Below are 18,928 nucleotides of genomic sequence, written 5' to 3'. Positions count from 1 at the left end.
TTAATTGCTGAGCAATTGACAGACCGATGTGGGGGTGAGAGCTCCTGCAGCAGGGGCCGAAATCACTTTATTGATACATTTAGGAGAGTGGGCAACACTGTCACACACACTGGGGATGGACAGGGGGAGTACAAAAATTAAAAAGGATTACATTGTGCGTTTTTTATGTTTTAAAAACCTTACGATTTTGAAGGAGGCGGGGGCAACTCATAATTTTTTCTCTCCAGAGGTTGAAAATACTGCACACTAAAGAACGTGAAGTTCTTTTTGTTGCAGTACTTTAAACAGCAGTTACCATTCCTTTCATGCCAAAAACATTTCCTGCTGTCCTAGGATTTAAGTGTGGGAAAGTGTCTCCTCCTTAACTCCTCCCAGATGGAGGAAAGTTATATATTATAGCTCAACTATCTGACATACACGTAACCTTACAGAGGGTATTGTGAGGATACCATATTTCTAAGCTTATGATGATGATGACCTGTACTACTTAACTGAGATACACATATAGTCCTAGTCACTTTTCCACCTCTTATGTATAAATATGGTCCTGAACTTCATCTCTATAATGGGATGAGACAAGCTCCAGACCTGGATGCTGCTAGATGTGGATGTTCAGACTCTGGATCCAAATTTGAGCTTTCCCAAAGTTTGACGCGTTCAGCCCATTAGAAAGATGAGTTCAATCTGCAATTCAGATGTGGATTTTGGTTTAATCCCTATCGAGGACTCATGTACTCAGGCTCATGTACAGTATGTGCGCACTGGCAATTACTTCTACAATTTGATTCAATATGTTAAGGAGATGCCATTTGAATCAAAATTTTATGTAAGTGTTCATGTCAAAGAAACATGAATAAAGAGATTTTGGCTTATTAAGTTTTAAGAATATTAATTTAATTAATAGGAATACAGTATAAAAATCCATTAAGGCAGAGGCTCCCAAACTGTGTTCTATGGACCAACACTGGTCCACAAAGCACTTCCTGGAAAAGATGTCTTAACGCTTTTAATAGCATTCGGAATGCAGATATTTAATCAAAATGCAGCTTCCTGAGGTATGAAATTTTAAACAGCTTTAGATTTATCTGCTCATTTCAGTTCACTTGCGAGGAAAGCCAAGCATTAGACAGGTTTAGAACAAAGATGTACGTGGAAGGAGGGATGCAAATGAGGCACTGTCCACACTGCAAGTTTGAACAAACTGGCTTTACAGGATTCTTGTGGTAGCACCTTGCACTAGCAGTCCAAGGCCCCTTACATGTGTCTCCCTTGTAGCTGTGCAAAAAAGTCTACAAAAAATAGGAGAAACTGGCTGACTATACAGGGGAAAAGTGTGAAACTAACTATCCACAGAAAGTTGTCAAATGCACAAACAATAAAAGTACATAAGAAAAAAATCTGACCTTTCAGATACATAAATCTTCACTTGTAAAAGTGTGTTTTTTAAATTGACAATGCCAGTTAGAACTGTTTACGTTTCTCATTTAAACTAACTGTACACACACAGTTTTTGTACTGATTTAACTTGACTAGTTAACTTAGGGAAAACTCCTGTGTGGACACACTTATACTGGTTTAAAGCTGTTTATATTGGTATATATTGCATTGCTATGAACAGATGTGACAATATAGTTCTATTTTGTAATTTTCCAAGGGCTGTCAGTTCTACAAGTTGCCCAGAATATCATGCATAATTAGGAATGTTGTACACTGGCTATTTCTTAGACTTTATTGGGAAAGACATAAATATGCATCATAACAGGTAGCTACCCAGCAAATATAGTTGAAGAATATCCTAAAGCAGTTAAAATCAGCATCACAGCAAATATTGTTTTATCATTTCTTCATGCATACTTTTATCTCCTCATTTCAGCAGAGATTTCAAAGCATTTAACATGGACACAAAACGCAGATAAAACAAACATTCTTCTGAGTCTCCACAATGCTCATATAAAGTAACAAGACTCTTCACCCACAATATTCATGGTGTTGATTTGACAACCACAGACATGTAGGTCCCTTGTTTACAAATAGGACAGAGATAATGTGGACAGCTTCATCACACTGCCCTGAAGAAACCACAAACGGCAGCTCACTTTTTATGTTCACTCACTACTTACACAAGTTAAGGTATGGAAACAGCTTGAAATGCATGCTGCCTTTCACCACTGCAACAGCCAAGGAGGGCCAATAGGAGATGCACATGGGGCTTTTCAATGAAATGCTGAGCCTGGACCCAACTGCCCTCACATCCACTTTGGTATTGGTCTGAGTTAGCAGCTGTTTGGTAAATTTGTTGACAGCATACAATACTCTGTGGTTTTCTATTTGCTTGTATCAGGTCCTCTTCTGTCCCCTTCTTTTTTCTTGTTGTCAGCTGACAACATTATTAAGCCATATGCTTTAGAATTTCTCATTTTTCTAGACTCAGTCCACTAAGCCTTTGATACACACTATGTGAACTTTGGACCATCCATTTCAATCACATTTTCATCTCTACCTTCTTTTAACAGTTTCAATTCTCTTCAACTATGAATAACTGATCTTATTCCCACAATCCAGTTAATGACTGTTTCATATACTAAAATATCACAATTGATTCTGAGCATGTTGCAAAAAACAAAAACAGAATTTTACACATGTACAAAAGACCGCAGAAGGATAAAGGACAATTAAAAAAAATCAAACTGGGATTGACACCACAAGTTAAATGAGGACATCAAAATCACAAAGGAGGAAACAGCTTTTGAACTGGTTGTATCTATCAGTGAGATGGAATTCAAAAAAGACTAGAGAGAAGGAAAGGACATTATCTTGTATAGTTGGGGCTGGAGGAAGAAGTGGGGCCAATCAAGAATAGCTCAGAGTCAAATGAAGGAGAAGGACAAAAAGGAGCCTAGAAAAGCGATAAAGATAGACTGAGTGAACACATACGTAAGTGGTTTCAAGTGAAAATATCAAAGTCAGTTTAAAGGTGCTTAAACTTTGCCTAACTGCTCAGACTGAAACCAGTAGTGGGTTTGGTACTATAATCTTGGGAGGAAACACTACCAATAATCATTCCCATTCCATGTATGAGAAGCTCTGATCTCACTCCCTATTTCCACAATAAAGTTTCTGGCAATTACAACTTGTGTAGTCTGAGGAAGGGATTTTGATACAATGATCCCTACAGACTTCCAGCAGGCCAACCTATCCTTGTAATCTGCTCACTGAGACACAAGATTACCCCAGCTCTTCACCACATCCCCTTTTCTGGTGTTACTCTATTTTAGCTTCTAGAATAGGGAGATTCTTACGTCTTAACCAGTCAACAAAGCTTCTCTTACATAATACACTCAATTATATTTTCTTCGATCAATTATCGGGAACATTTATCATCCAACATTACTACAACCATTCACAATGTCACTGAAAGTCTGGTCCCGAAGGTGCAGATCTCGATGGAAAATCCTAGATACTGTAATATGGTGACAGTGAATTTACAGATGATAATGCAGCAGGTTACATATACTAACATGCAACTATCATTAAGATCAACCTGCCAGCCAAGTGGAGGGGAGGGCATCTAAAAAAATTTGCAAGTTACACGGCTCAAAATTATACTTTTCTGCATTGCCACAAAAGTAAGTATAATTTACTTTGGCTGCTGATTTTGTATATTCTGTGTGTGAGGGTTCAGAGGCCTTTGATCACTGGGCACCTTCTAAATATGTATTATCTAATAATAAACACTAGCAACTAACGCTGAAGCCATGTGCTGTGAAGCTGCTGGATCTCAAGCTAAGTAGAGTCAGGCTGTGTTAGTAGCAAAACAGTATTAACAGACTAAGGAAAAGGCGTTGGCAGGAAGTGATGTTGGCAACTCAGATTAATTTATACTGTAGCATCTAAAGTAATGTTGAACTGATAACTCAGCATAGTGCTGGTGGACACTAACTTTGGAGGTACCATTTTTCCACTAAGGAATAAAAACAGACATCCTAACCACTTGTAAATAAATACAATTCTGTAGTACTTTTCAAAAGAGAAGAAATAACTCCTCAGCCAAATTCAAATTAATATAGTTAGAGTCTATAATAATTTCTAGAACTCTAATTGGATAGTGTTCTTCACTTTTGATCCTGAACCATTGTATAGTTTCTCTGCACTGTTAAATTGACATGCTGTAATCCAGAGGTGGCTGTGCAAAAGTAGCAGGCAAAGCGACTCCTTTTTATATTTGTTGCTAAATCTGTAAGAGACTTTAGGATGAAAGGTATTGAACATATAAATGCAAGAAAACAGTCTCCCCATAAGAGCTCCCCACTTAAACATGCAATTTGAAAAGCCTTTCCAGAGACTAAAATATGGAAGTCTGTTCACATCACCTCTGGAAAAGGCAAAGGTGAATCCTTGACTAAGAAAACTAGCTTGATCTGCAAGTGTTTGTTCAAATGGCTATTCCTGTGCAACTAGATAAAATAAAGACAAATGACACACCACATATAGGTAAGGACACAGAAATACAGGAAGAAACAAGGTTCAGATTTAACTCCTGGGTGCAAAGACTCAGGATTTACAGAAACTCTGTACTAATGTAGTCTGTATTAGCGTGACCTATAGATGCTCTAGACTCACCAGCTTCTGCAAGTTAAGTGACTATTTGAATTATGATATTTCAGTCACCTTCATACGAGGAATTTAATTTATTTTTAAGATCATGAGTGAAATCCTGGCTCATGCTATGAATTAAAAATGTTTGTTTGTCTCACCCTAATTAATCTTAATTTAAACATACAGAAGCTGCAAAAGTGTGTAAGATGCAAGTGAAGAGTCTATAATCCACAATGATAAATTAGTAATGCTGTTTTGAATATGAGGCTGATCAACTCTCACCCTCTTCCCTGCACAACTTGGTCTTCTCCATAATTTTATCATAAAATCACAAACACCTTTGTACATAGCATTTTTCATCTAAAGTTCTCAGAATGCTTTCAGCATATACCCATTTTATAGATAGGGAGGTTGTGCCAATGTAGCAGAGCAAACAAAGAAGAAAATGGAAGCAAGGTAATTTGCCCCTATTAGCTTTAGTATCTTTATCTCTGATATACACTATTCTGTACACTGTTCTCTGCTTTCTATCTTTTTCAACTATTCTTTTCTGTTTTAGGATCACTGATGAATCAGGCCTCACCGGCACCTTTGGTTTATTCTGAGGTTAAATATTTTAGTTACATTTGTAGTATTTCATCCAGTTGTACACTCCTTCTACATTTTTGTTCTTTAAAGACACTTGTCCCTCGTTTCCCAAGAGACTTGGGGTTCCTGCTTACTACTACATCACTATTGCGGTTAATAGCTACTCAAGAGGGTATTGACTACGTGAAAAATTGCAATTACTACCAATGCTTTTTATATGGCAGTTGCCATATATATTATATAACTACAAATGACTGCTACCCATAACTATTTAAACAAATTTTTGTGGCGGTTTTTAAATAAACTTTCTTATGTTTATTTATCTATTGATGACTGGAGAGTTAGTCATGGCTAAAGTTCCACCACACAAATAGTCATCTGAGGCAACATATTTTTAACAAGGTTGTTAACCTCTAAGACAGTGTAAATTTTGCATTCATATAATTACTTCTATGCAAAAAACACAAAGTACTTTGAAAAAGTGGGCTTGTATCCTCCCACTTTTCTCATCTATAAAATGGAAGAGATTAAGGACTAGTCTATACTTAAAATTTACAATGGCACAGCTGTAATGATACGGCTGTGCTGCTGTAAGAGCACTTGTGTAGCTACATTATGTCGATGGGAGAGCGCTCTCCCACCGACATAATAAAACCATCTAAATGAGCTGTGGTAGGTATGTTGGTGGGTGTGCGACACAGAGTTGTCTATATAAGCACTTATGCTAGCAAAATTTATGTCACCCGGGGGGGGGTTTTTCACAACCCTTGAGCAACAAAAGTTTTGCTGGCATAAGTGCTAATGTAGACAATTAGTAATTTGGTCACTGGCAATTTTGTTCTTATTTTCTGAACAAGAGATTTAAGAGTCTCACTGAAGGCAGGTCTACACTTAAAACACTGCAGCTGCTTCAGTGAAAACACTACTATGTTGATGGAAGAGCTATACTATCAGGGTAGTTAATCCACTTCCACGAGAGGCAATAGTTATGTCGACAGGAGAAGCCCTCTTGTCAACATAGCGTTGTCTACATGGGGGAGGGGTTTATACATGGAGTGTGGATTTTTAACACTCCTGAGCAACACAGTTAGACAGATATAAGCTTATAGCATAGACCTAGACTGTAACACATCATGCAAAATCCTTCAACAAAGACTTTAAACACTGTGTTTATGTTATATGACTGTCAAAATCAAGACCTCAGTCTCCAAATGAGTATTGCCAAGTTTGTATCAGAGGCAGTACAATGTTTAGCAATTCATGATTGTGATATTTCAAGTTTGCCCAGAGTAGCAAACATTCTACCCCCCTAATTCCCAGATAAAGTCTGCACACAGAAATCAGCATGTAGGTAAACACAAAACCAGAACCACCCTAGAATGCAACAGCAAACTAAACTGTAACTGCACATCTAATACATCTGCAAACACCCTACCAGGCCCTTCAACCAAAGCAGCCTTCCAAAGGTATCAGCATTCACCTAAGCAGCTACTAGTCCATGGACCGGTGCTGGTCCCCGAGATCTCTGACAGTTTAGAAAGGCAGCAGGCTGATCCTTGGTATCAAAATGTTTGAGAAACACTGAGGATCGAGTTACTATTTAACTAGAAAAAGTTAGGTCCAATACCTGATCTGATTTAGAAAATGTCTCCTGAACCTTTTCCTTTAATTTCTATCTAAAAAACAACCCCACACCAAAGGACACCTTTCCAAAGCTCCAGGCACTTTTGAAATACACATTAAAAAAAACCCTGCAATGCTAAAGGGACAACAACTTAAGTTGTCCAAAGCACCAGCTGTTGTCCAAAGCACCAGCTTTTCTCCATCCCCCCCAACCACTCCTCCTCTCATTGCCAGTCACGCAGGCCAGCTGGACTTAAAACTTTCTCCTCAGCCACACACTCCCACTGGACAGGAGCCAAGCACCCTACCCCCTTCAACACAACATGTTTTTCAACAGCTCTGGAGTGATGCGCGGGGAGGGGCACACACGCCAAGGAGGGGGCTCGCACTAACGCAGCCTTCCCACTGCTACAATCCCTGCCCGCCCCACACGGCTCCGCGGGGCGGGGGCAGCCAGCCGGTCACTTCGTTCCCTCCTGTGGTCACCGTCTGACAAGAGGCGCCGGCCGCAGGGGCTGCACCGGGGGGAGGCTCACAGAGCACCAGGCCAGAAGGAAGGGGCCAGGGGGAGCACCGAGTCTGACCCCCCCCGTAGGGCACCGGCCCCGGGACTGCCCTGACCACCGCGTCCCCCCATAGCCCTGGGTGCGGGAGCGAGGGGAGGGTCATTGACTGGGGCTGAGTGGTCCCCACTGTGGGGGAGGGGAGGGCAGGAGCAGCCCGCCCAGGGCACAGCTCGGAACCCGAGACGCTCCCCCCCCCCCGCGCAGCACTCACGGGTCCATCTCCGAGCCGCATGCGCACTGGCGGCGGCAGCGGCGTGGCCCCTCTCGCAGCAGGGTCGGGTAAGACAAGTCGCGAACCGCCGCCGCCGCCACCGCAGAACCACTAGAGCGAGCGCAGCGCTTCCGTATGCGTCACCAAACGACCCGGCCACGCCACGCCGGGCCACGTGACGCAGAGGCGCCGCGGCCGAGATTTCGGCCCCTTCGGGGGAGGGGCCACCAGCCGAGCGCACCTGCGGGGGGAGGGAGGCGCGCGCGTGTAGAGGGACACGAGGCTACACCCTGATTGCTCGACCCCGTGCACCCCCCCCGTGCCCGGCCGCCAGGCCAGCGAGCCCCGCCCCCAGCAGCGCCTGTGGCTGGGCTCAGTCCCTTGGCCCGGAGCAGACCCTAGAGCCGGGCCTGGGTGTCCGAACAAGCTCCGCAGCAGCAGCAGCACGCCCAGCTCGCCGGGGACCGCCTCTGTCGGTCGGTCTGTCTGCCGTGAGGCGCATGCATCACTCTTACCGACTGAGGGACACTTCCCTTTCCTAGCAGCGGTCAGGGGCCAGCCGCCTCCCCTCGGCGATGCTGCGCTGCCAGCAGGAGCAGGGGCAGGTGACCGCTCTCGGAGGGGCACCTTAGACACGCGCGGCTCGAATGTGCGGCACGGCACGGCACGGACACACGGCACGGCACGGACACACAGCTGTGCTTCGCAGCTGCAGCCGCTAGTGGCGGGGAGGGCTCTGGCCCAGCAGGGTCTGTCCCCTGCGTCTTTCCAGGCTCCCTGCTTCTGAGGGGAAACGGACCCCGAGACCCACTTAGCTGCTCCTAGCCCCCCTCTCTCAGGAGCGTCGCCCCAGGGACTGTTCCCCCGCCATCGCGTCTCCCAAACTCGCTCCCCCCTCCTGCAGGGCACAGCCCTATGCCCTCATCTCTCCCTTCCCTGTGTTCCCCCACCACCACCACTACCACTACTGGGGCCCTATGCTCCTCCCCTCCTGCCCTGAGTGACCCCTTCCTTGCCTGCCTGCCCCACCCCCAGAGGCCCTGGGGCGACAGCATGGCCAGCTGGAGCCCTCCAAAAGCTTATGGGTGCTCTGGAGGCCACTAGCCAGGCTGCCACCAGCCACAGGCACTTGTTGAATGCTACTATTGGTTAAGAGGATTGTCACGCCTATCATCTCTGCTGCTGATTGGTGGAGGCAAATGAGGGGCGGGCGGGTGCGTGAGGTAGTGCAGCAGAGGAAACTGATGACTGTCAGCAGGTAAGAGCTCCGCCTGAGCCTGGGCCTTGCTCTGGGAGCACACACCCCCAGCTCCAAACTCAGGTGTCCTTGTAGAGGAAGAGGAGCTCAGCTGGCAGCCAGCTGCCCTGCTCCTTCCTGTCTCCCCCCACTTGGATATTTTGGGGAGGCCTGGGCCCAGGCCTCTGCTTGCCCTCCCCTCCCCCCACGCCCCTGAGCAGGAGGAAATGCTGGGCTTGTCTACGCTTACAGTGCTGCAGACTTTCCACCCCCCTGAGAGACATAAGTATATCAACATAAGTTTGTAGTGTAGACCAGGGCCACGCCTCAAGCTGTAACTCCAGAACAAACCTGAGGGCAGACCTACACTTAAAGCTGCAGCAATGGAGTTGTGCTGCTTTAGTGAAGGCACTAGTATGTTGCTGAGAAAGCTACCACCTGTTGTGGAAGTGGATTAACTATGTGGATGGGAGAAGCCCTCCCGTCAACATAGCGCTGTATACATTGTGGGTTAGGTTGGTCTAACTGCATCACTCAAGGGTGTGGATTTTTCACATCCCTAAGCTATGTCATTATACCAATGTAAATTTGTAGTACAGACCTGGTCTGATGTAATATCTGTACTCCGCCCTGGTGTGTATTAGCAACTTATGTCAATATAACTACATCGCTCAGGGGTGTAGAAAATCCACACCCCTGAATGATCCAGTTATATACCAACCTAACTTGACATAGTTATTACCTTTCAGGGAGGTGGATTACCTATATAATGGGAGAAGCTCTCCTATCTGCATAAGTAGAGTCTTCACTAAGTGCTACAGAAGCACAGCAAGTGTAGGCAAGCCCTTAAACATGTTAAGTAAACATACACCCTCCTATACTGCAAATGTTAATTTGCTTCCCTTGCGATTGTATTGGGCTGTTAGTTGACCTCCAAGATTTCCCCCTTTGCTCATGATTGTGTTTTAAACTGTTAACTGCAGAGTAATGACATTTTAGAATAAAACAACAGAGCAGTTTAAAGTACTGTCCCCAACATAATTCTTAATCATTTATATTTCCACATGCATGTTTCTAATTATATCTCTGATCCAATGCTATTTTAAAAATGGCTAAAAGAGAATAGTTCAGCCGTTATTGAATATGTAGCGCTTGACTCAGCATTGTGTTATTCCAGGCTTACACCAGTGGAAATCCATTGATTTTTATGGAGTTACACCAACTGACACCTGGAGTAATACAGTGCTGTGGTATCTATAAAAACACTAGAAAAGGTTTATCTGTTTAAGGGCATGATCTTGTATCACTGAAGTCAATTGAAAGTCAATGGCCTTTGAGCTTAAGCCTCATGTCTAACAAGGCACCTGAGGCTTGTTAGTAGTAGTATTTAAGAACTCACTGCTTAGATGGTTTGTCAGTGACAGACCCAAGTACAAGAGTGACATCAATGAGAACTGGATCAAGACCTAGGATACTGCACACTTTGATGTTATATAGCTTACTTAAACACCACATGCCTCTTTTTATCGTACTTTCTACACAGCCATGCACTATATGTTAGAGAGTTGCCAAAGCTGTTCTACAAGACAAAGCGTTTCTTGTAACTGCTCTAAATTCTGCTCCAGGAACTGGCTGCTGGTGGCACCCCAGAGTGGTGCAAACTGAGCCTACCACCTCTCTAGAATTAAGCGTGTCACATATATGACACCCTAAGCCTCCTCTAGCTTTTGAATTTGCTCCTGCTCTTGGATCTGCCAAGAGCTAATTCAGCAGACAGACCCCTTATACTTACACCTTTCTAAAGCTACTTTGCTTCTTTAAAAAAACTCTTCATTGAAGCGAGTAACAAAGTAGCATCAGGGATTCCTACTGCCAAAGAGAACAACTGAGGATTGAGTCACTTATCTTTAAGTGACATGAGACATTCCTTTCTCTCCAGTGCCTGAACAGTACTCCAAGACCTAAAGGTAAATTTACACAGCAAGCAAAAACTTGTGGTGTCAAGTCTTAGAGTGCAGTCTACAGATTTGGGCTCTTACTACTGCACTAAAAATAGCTGTGTAGACATCGAAGCTCTGGCTGAAGCTCAGGCCATAAAGCCTAAGAAGAAGGGTTGAGCTTCAGACCCTGAGCTCCAGCCCAGGCCCTAGTGTAGACGTCTACTCAGCTATTTTTAGCACAGTAGCACGAACCTGAGTCTGTAGACCAGACGTTAAGACTTGCTGCTGCGTGTTTCCCACTTACCATGTAGTTTAACTGACTAGTGAATTAAAGACTAGAGGTAAAATCTTGATCCTAGTGAAATCAGTGGGAGTTTTGCCATTTAAACAAATGTGGCCAGGATTGGAAGTTAAAACCAGGTCTATTCTATGGTACTATAGAACACTAGAAAATGAGAGTTGCCCACCCATGTCCCTTTTTTCAATAAGGCAACTGAGTGGGAACTACGTGACAAAGTACGTTAAATACACTTGCTAATCTACTGTAAAAACCTGGGTCTGAAACTGGCTTGGGCCACAAGTGAAATGAGTTTGATGATCTCATTCTAGTTTCCAGGGGACATTTTCCATATCACAAAATTAAATGGCAATTTAACATCATAGGCTTTGTGTTTCCTGGAGAGGCACAGAACTGTAGTAACAGGGGGTCTAGAAGATCAAGATGGAGATGTAATGCAGTCATGTAATGCAGCTGTCATAAAATTTGCCCACACGATCCCTGGCTATAGCCCAGATGAGATTCCTTAGACCTGGCAGGATATCATTTATCTACCGTCTTTGGAGTCGGATTCAGTATGATCTTGATCTGCTAATGCAAACTGACTCTGATCATATCTGTTGTGTTTTGCCTTTCAGTTTTCAGGTAGCACCCACTGCTATTGCTGATAACAGTTAGGGATTAATGGCACAAGCTATCACATTAAAATTAACCATATATTTAGAAAACAAAACACCAGACAGGTGTTTCTGAGGTTGAATCAAACCTATTCATCTATGGTATAAGGACTGACACATCTTATATGTTTTGAGTCTTTGTGTGGTTAGTTCATGGAAACTTCACTTCACCTTAGAGACAGCATCCTGTTTTTTTTAAAACGAGTTTGAGCCTAATCAAACCATAATATATCTTTCAATAGAAAGATAATGTCAACATTGCAGTCACTTTGGGACCAGCCTCAGTGTACAAGAGGTGAAAATGTTTCGAGTCAGATTACAAGTAGCTGCAAATTAAAGCCAATCTAGTAAGCTATTGCTTTAAACACACTATTTAAAATATAACAATATTGCATATACCATTGCTTTTTGAACAATCATTTGCAGAAATGTCAATGCTTACATATTGAGTCTTCTGAGAAACTGGACAGCAAAGGCTGTCACAGACCCATTCAGCAGGTAGAGACACGGGGCTAGGTAGGGTGAGTTTAGGGAATCGATCAACTACGTTTTGTACTACTCTTTGCTTTTCATAATAGCACGCATCTAGTAATACATTAATAAAATGTCAAGGTTGCTGCTAATTAAAGACATGAGAAACCAGCTATCTATGCCAGGATAAAGTTCAAAGTACTCCCCAGCTTTGATATTTGTCATCTACATAAGACAGAGCCATCTCAGGCTGAACCCTCTGCATTACACCAAGAATTCATAGATGGTTCAGGCAGTGCAAGACTGTGTATAATACTTACCACATCTTTTAAACAAGCTCATTACTTCCTGTGCCAGTTTACTTACAAAGTGTAGTGTTTATGTTATGGTCATCCTTTAACTTCACTTATCATTGATAGCATTATGTAGTCTATTAAATTATCTTTGTGTGTGATTTATCATATTATTACAGACGCATAGGACTAGTTCATCCCTAGTGTAACTCCACTGAACTCAGTGGAAACATACCAGGGATGAATTTGGCCAGTGATGTAGATATTTGTTCAGGCAGTTAGAACTATGATTTATGGCACTGATGTTGATATAGTTTTGAATACAATTGAAAGGGATAAGGGATATAATTTTACCCAGAACAAGTATTTGGGAATACCAAATAAATGAGAGAACATGTTTGTGAATTTTAGTGGACAAAAATAGATATTCTAGGACACAGAATAAGGATCAGAGGATTCAGAATGATCTAGATTATTTCTGACCCAGAATAGGCCTTTGTTGGGATGGTACTGCTAAACAACACTTTGAAGCAACTAGGTCAGGAATATGAACCTTGCAGCTCCCACTCCCTTTGAGGCTTTTCAACAAGTCCTTCTATCTAGGAGGTGAGAAAGTGATGAAACAATATGTTTATAATATCTGTGAGCATTTTTACTGTGTTGGGAAGAGAAGCTGGAGAGTCACAACTTTTGTGATTCATTTATGCACATCTGTCTAGGTACTTCTATGACCTTCAGCACTGTAGTATCCCAGTATCTCACAAACATTAATGGATTTATCCTTACAATATCCCTGTGAGATAGAAGGAGATAAGGCACAGACAGATTAAGTGACTTGCTTAAGATCACATAGGAAGTATGTGGCATAGTTGGGAACCCAACCCAGCCATCTTGAGCAGTCCTACCAGGTTCATGCCTTGGAATAGGGACTTGAAATTTGCCAGGGGTAGCCTTTGTGTCAGAGATGTGTCTAACCTTATTCTCAAAAACAGTTGAATCATTTTGAATGATATTTTCCCAAATGGTTGAAATTTGGCAAGTTATAAGCAATTGAAAATAGGTTCTTATACTGGGAAATGTTGACCAATTTTAACAATAGGCAATGGTCCAAGCCCCAGCTATTCTTTATTTCATTACACATACAAGAGACATTTTACATTAATAAAATGTTAAGTAAAATATGAGATGAACTACAACTGTCACATACAAGCCTACTGCTTTTTGATGGACAGAATGATGTACTGCAGGACAGGAGATAAAAATATGCTTATTTAAAAGAGAAAAAAATACTGCAATCTCACTGTAGGTCATTTATCTTAATCTCTGGATATTATTACAAAGCTCAGCATTAGGAGAGCACTTGGAATACAAAACTTCTCTTTATAAGCTGGTTAGCCAATAATGATGTTGTGCATGTAGCTTAGAATTATTGATTTTCAGTAGTATCAAGCCAAATGTTGCTTTTAGTTATAGATCTGCTGTGACATCAGTGGAGTCACATAATTTGGCCACTATACTATCGTTTGAAGCACCGTGTTCCTGCCATTTCCTTCAAACAGCCATCCAAGTTAACTTATAAGTTTCCTTCCAAAAATGTAGTCATACAAATTGAGATTTACAAAACCAAGTAGGGGATTTAGCTGTTCAACACCCACTGAAATTAAGAGAAGTTCTGTTGTGATACCAAGTCTTCTAGTTGATTTTGAACATGCATTATTGTTGAGATTTTCAAAGAGGATACAAATGTAGCACCTCTACTAAATCCCCACTGCATCACTGGAAGACTTAAAGCTGCCTTAAAGCAGCAGCAGAGGGTCCTTCTAGTAAAGGGGAATCTCCAACTACCAGCCCTACATCAGCTGCTCAGCTCCTGCCTCCCTACCTAGCATCAGAGGTATTCCAAGGTCAGAAAGAAGCATGCCAGGGTGGAAGGGGTAGGGGACAGAGCAATGTGCACTGGCAATCCTGACTATCGGAGTGGCTTCTTCAGAGCCATTATTCATTGGCATCAGTTAGTGGAACCCTAAGACTGCTCTAATTTGTATGGAGATCAGTATAGCCTATGGCAGTCTCCAAGACTGAGAAGGAGGAAACATGATGGAAAGCCACCAATCTTTAGGACTGGGGAATGAAAAGAAATGCTAATTGTAGGAAAACTGATCCTCAGTGGGTAAAAAGTAGCATAGGTAAACCCATTGGTTCAGCAATAAATGTAACAATATTTAGCCTGAGTCATCCGTAGATCTCAACATCCTTTGCAAAGGAGACCAAATATAATTATCCATACTTTACAGACGGGGAAACTGAGACAGAGAGGTAAAGTGACTTGCCTAAACTCACACAGTAGGTCAGTGGCAGAGCCAAGAGTCAGAATCAGATCCTAGTGCAGTGCCATGTACACTGGATCAAGCTGTTTCCCTTTCCATATTTACCAAGTGGAACATATTTTTATGTGGAAGATTTGAAATTGACAGAGATTTTTGATCTGAGGCTTGTGTGACAGGGAGCCCTCAGTGAACTAAAGCCCCAGCTTCCTCAGAGGCAATGTATACCTGCCTTATTTTAGAAGAGACAATACCAGCAGAACTCACAGCATCATTCTTGATTCAAAAAAGCTATTTCCCTGTCAACCACAAAGGTAACAGCATAACATTTTACATTTCTATAGCATCTTTCATTCCTCAGGTTCTACAGCAAGTAGAGCAAGTATTTACAGCTGCTACTGTCAGGAGATGCTGGCACTGGAAAATGGCAACCCAGAATCAACTCTATAACCACATTTGGGTCATTCCAGTATAGTCTCTGTCATGTAGTATTGAAAGCCCCTTACTACATACTCTTGCTCAAAACAGTGTGTTAAAGAGAGTTTTTATTGGAGAACTGCTGCTTCCTACTGAAAAGAAAGTGGAACAGTTGCTAGATGAACACAGCCATCTCTCAAGCTCTGTTCATATCAAGTTGGTTATACCTAGGTCTAAATCTCCACTGCCTTGTACATTCTATATTCATCTATCCCTGTGCAAATCAGAGTGGTAGCTTTTTACAGCCACATTGTAGTCACTTTGTACAGGTAAAAATAACCCCACAAGTTGCAAGGCAGTAGCTATCAGGAGCCCAATATCCAAAAGCCTAGCAGTATCAGCAAGTGGAGTCCACATATGGCATAGCTGACATACACTATATTGCAACAGACAGTGCTCTAACTTAACAATTATAATGCTGACATGTTTGCCCCTCCCTCCCCACCATTTCTAATGATTTCCCATAACTTGTCAGCCTGAGCTTTGGTTCAATGAGCCATTGTTTTGTTGGGGAAAAATGCAGCTAGGTTAAACCCTGTCAGGATACACTGATGGTGCCAAATTGTCAGATAATAGTACTGTCTCAACAGCTCTTGCTGCTGTGGATGTTGTGAGAATTTAAATACAATGGGCCAGATCCGTAGCTGGTGAAAATGGGTGTAGCACCACTCAGATCAAAGGATTCTTGCTGATTTACTCCCAGCTGAGGATCTGGTGCATTGTGTACAAATATTTAAATGGAAGGAGTCACACACTGTGCTCAGATACAATAGGAAAGAGCTATTATATAATAGTTTATACACTTAAAGCAGAGAAGCAGGTGATGGAATGTGTGCACTGAGGTTTTTCTAGAAAGCACTTTTTAAGGAGGGATAACAGACTAGTTCACAACAGGCTAGGGAACCTCTTTCATATTGTCCTAAGTGCTCAAGATCCTGGGAGGCCTTGGTCCATCTTTCTGTGTTATGGAAAACTATGTCTAGGTTTTATTAGTGAGATCACAGCCTTGGTAGTTTTAGACAACAGCCAGTTCTAGGTGGTTCTGTTGATGGAATCTTACTCCAGGTGGTTTCATTGTAAGGGATTTGTTTCCAGCTCAGTGAAAAAACCTGATGTAGGTTCCCCTCCCCTCCCCCCCCAGAGTCATCAAAGGTCCTAATCAGGTGTTTCCATGTTATGGAAAATAAGTTTTTTCACAGCAATCAAGGAAGTAAAATATCCTGGGCTATTTTTGAAAGGAAGGTAGGCGGAACTCATATACAGGGGAACCAGAGAGATCCTGGAGAAGAGGCACCTTTTCCCAGTCAGCCTATTTCCCCCCTATGGATTTGCAAGAGTGCCCTATTTAAAAATGGCCTTTTCTCGTTCAGCTGCCAGCCTGGACCAACAGCCGAGGAAGATGCCGCCATGATTGCTGACTACACACCGGCACCCACCCCCCATCAGTCAGCTGGTGGAGAAAATCGAAGCGCAGAGGCTGCAGCAGAGGCCCGGCCTGCAAGCAACACCCCCTTCCTTAACACGGCCACGGTGGAGCTTGGCGCCCCCCAAAGCCCCTCTGGCTGCAAACGGCCCGACAGTACAGGAGCCCCTCCCCGGCAGGGGTGTGCGCACGGATTTCATGGTGAGGGGCAGACCCCGGGAGCTGGAATCGCGTCCGCCTTCCCCCGCGCAGCCCGGCAAACACCCGCCCTGCAAAACGGCGGGGTCAGAGCCTGGCCGCCCCCCGGAGCCCCTCCGTGCTGCCCTGCGGGGGCGGCTGCAGGGCGCCCGCTGCCCAGCCCTTACCGGTAGTAACGCTCATCCTTGCAAGGCGTCAGGTCCTCCTGGATCTCCCTGTAGGTCTCCTTGAGGCGGCGGCAGAAGCGCTTGAGCTCGCTGCAGAGCGGGTTCTCCAAGGCGGGGTAATCCGCATCCATGCCGCCGCCGCCAGTCCCCCTGAGCTGGGCGAGGGGCCCGGCTCAGTCTCTGCTGCGCGCCGAGGCGGTGGGTGGCGCTGCCCGGGGAGGAGCTGCGGCGAGGCTGGGCCGCCCCCCGGCGGTTTCCCGCCTCCCACGCGAGCGGGTAGCGGGAATGCCCCCCCCCCCCCAGCAGGGTGCTCCCTGCCTCACGGCTCCCGGCACACCCAGGTGCCTGGGGCCGCCCCGGGCCCTGCCCTGCTGCTTCCCCAGCTGGGTGCTGCAGCCCTCGGGGTTGCTGCGCACAGGAGAGGTGGCCGGCCACGCGGAAGGGGAGACTGAGGTGTGGCTAGGAACGATTTCAGCACCCTGGACAGATTCACCGGGCTCTGACTGGCTTTACGGAGCAGCTCGCCCATGCCTCCAGCCCAACGCTTGTTTGCCCGCTGGCTGCTGTGCTGTGACAGCCCACGTTGTTTTCAGAGCTTTTCTGTGTTCCACTTATATTTTAATCCCCACCCAGACTCTTAAACTTTTGCCTTCGATCTAGTCCCCCCCCTAAAATGCTTTAAGTGTAAGGAAAATCTCGGGGGGGAGATTTTATTTTAAAAAGTTTCTACATGTATAAAACGTCCCCCTCATCAGAGACCACCCCGACAATCTGAAAAGACCCATAACAAAGCCCACCAAAACAGAAAGGAAATAAAAAGATATACAGATGGCACCTGTGCTCATCACTTCGTCAGTTTCTTTTGTAGTGATCATAGATGAAATTCTTAATGAAAAGATCCCCCCCCCCCCCCAAAAAAAAAATCCCAATTAAAAACTACAGTAAGGAGTTAAATTTGAGTAATTTAGGGTAAAGTATTCTACAGGGATATTATAATTATCTCCAAACCAAAATCCAGGAAATTCAGTTAAGGTTAAATTTAAAAGAAACCAAAACATGCTAAGGGGAATACAGTTAGGTCTCCCAAACAATTTTAACTCCGCCCTGTAGTGATCCCCAGCAGGGAGACAAATGGGGGAAAAAAGTGTTAGTTTAACCTAATTTGGGTCCCCAAACACTAAAATGCCTTATTAATTATATAATTATTGCTGCTGTCACTAAAGGATAGAATTAAGGTTTCTGCTGAAGGAGAAACTTTAAGCTATGAGGAAAAGTGGAGAGATATGGACCTTAATCCTATATACACACACACACACACACACACTCATTCAAATGTAGCTGATACTCAGGATTTCAGTGAGTTTAGACTATATGGGAAGTTTTAAGACTCCATGGCAGGGCAGAGTTAAAGATATTTGGGTGCTTTAACTATGCGGTCTCATACCATAGTATGTTTGGATTTCTTTTAAGTTTAACCATCAGTGTGAATTTCCCAAGTGTATAATGCTTGGTTCTGGAATAACTGGCTGGGTGAAATAAGCTCCTACTAGCAACTCCACAGCATATCTCTGTCTGTCATGCAATAACTTTTAAATATCTGATCAATTTCAAAATTTCAGGGAATGTTCTAAGCATCAATGGACAGAACCCTATTGATTTGGGGGGGAAACTGGAAAAGCCTGATTTCCACTAAAATCATCATTTTATCACTCAGGACACAGGACTGAGGCAGCAACTTAGGGTTAGGTGCCAGAGAATTTCCTGTGGCTGTACTGCCACCAAATGAGCACGCTGTGGCCTGGTTTTAGTAAAAATGAAGCTGGGGGAAGCCTCTCATCCCCCCCATTCTGACCACCTCTT

At 43.8% G+C, this 18,928-nt stretch overlaps 1 protein-coding gene across 4 annotated transcripts in view; it reads right to left on the bottom strand.

Moving 5' to 3' along the window:
• Positions 1-17,788, bottom strand: part of TMEM181 (transmembrane protein 181) — a 47,729-nt gene extending 29,941 nt beyond the window's left edge. For 2 of the 4 annotated variants that reach the window (XR_010918672.1, XM_067542487.1), the window contains exon 1: positions 7,585-8,248. Coding sequence is in view for 2 of the 4 variants with exons in the window: in XM_067542487.1 (XP_067398588.1) it covers positions 7,585-7,592 (8 nt within the window). In the remaining 2 variants the exon portion in view is untranslated. Of the gene's footprint in view, positions 1-7,584; positions 8,249-17,068 lie in introns of those variants that run through there. The other 2 variants (XM_067542489.1, XM_067542488.1) reach the window with 2 other exon arrangements.
• Between the last annotated feature and the right edge of the window lie 1,140 nt (positions 17,789-18,928).

The sequence above is a fragment of the Emydura macquarii genome, unplaced genomic scaffold (genome assembly GCF_026122565.2).
Source record: "Emydura macquarii macquarii isolate MOO-44397 ecotype Brisbane River unplaced genomic scaffold, CSIRO-AGI_Emac_v2 contig_705, whole genome shotgun sequence".
Lineage (NCBI taxonomy): Eukaryota > Metazoa > Chordata > Testudines > Chelidae > Emydura > Emydura macquarii.
The sequence above is the reverse complement of the archived record's forward strand: the minus strand, read 5'-3'. Positions and strand labels throughout refer to the sequence as shown.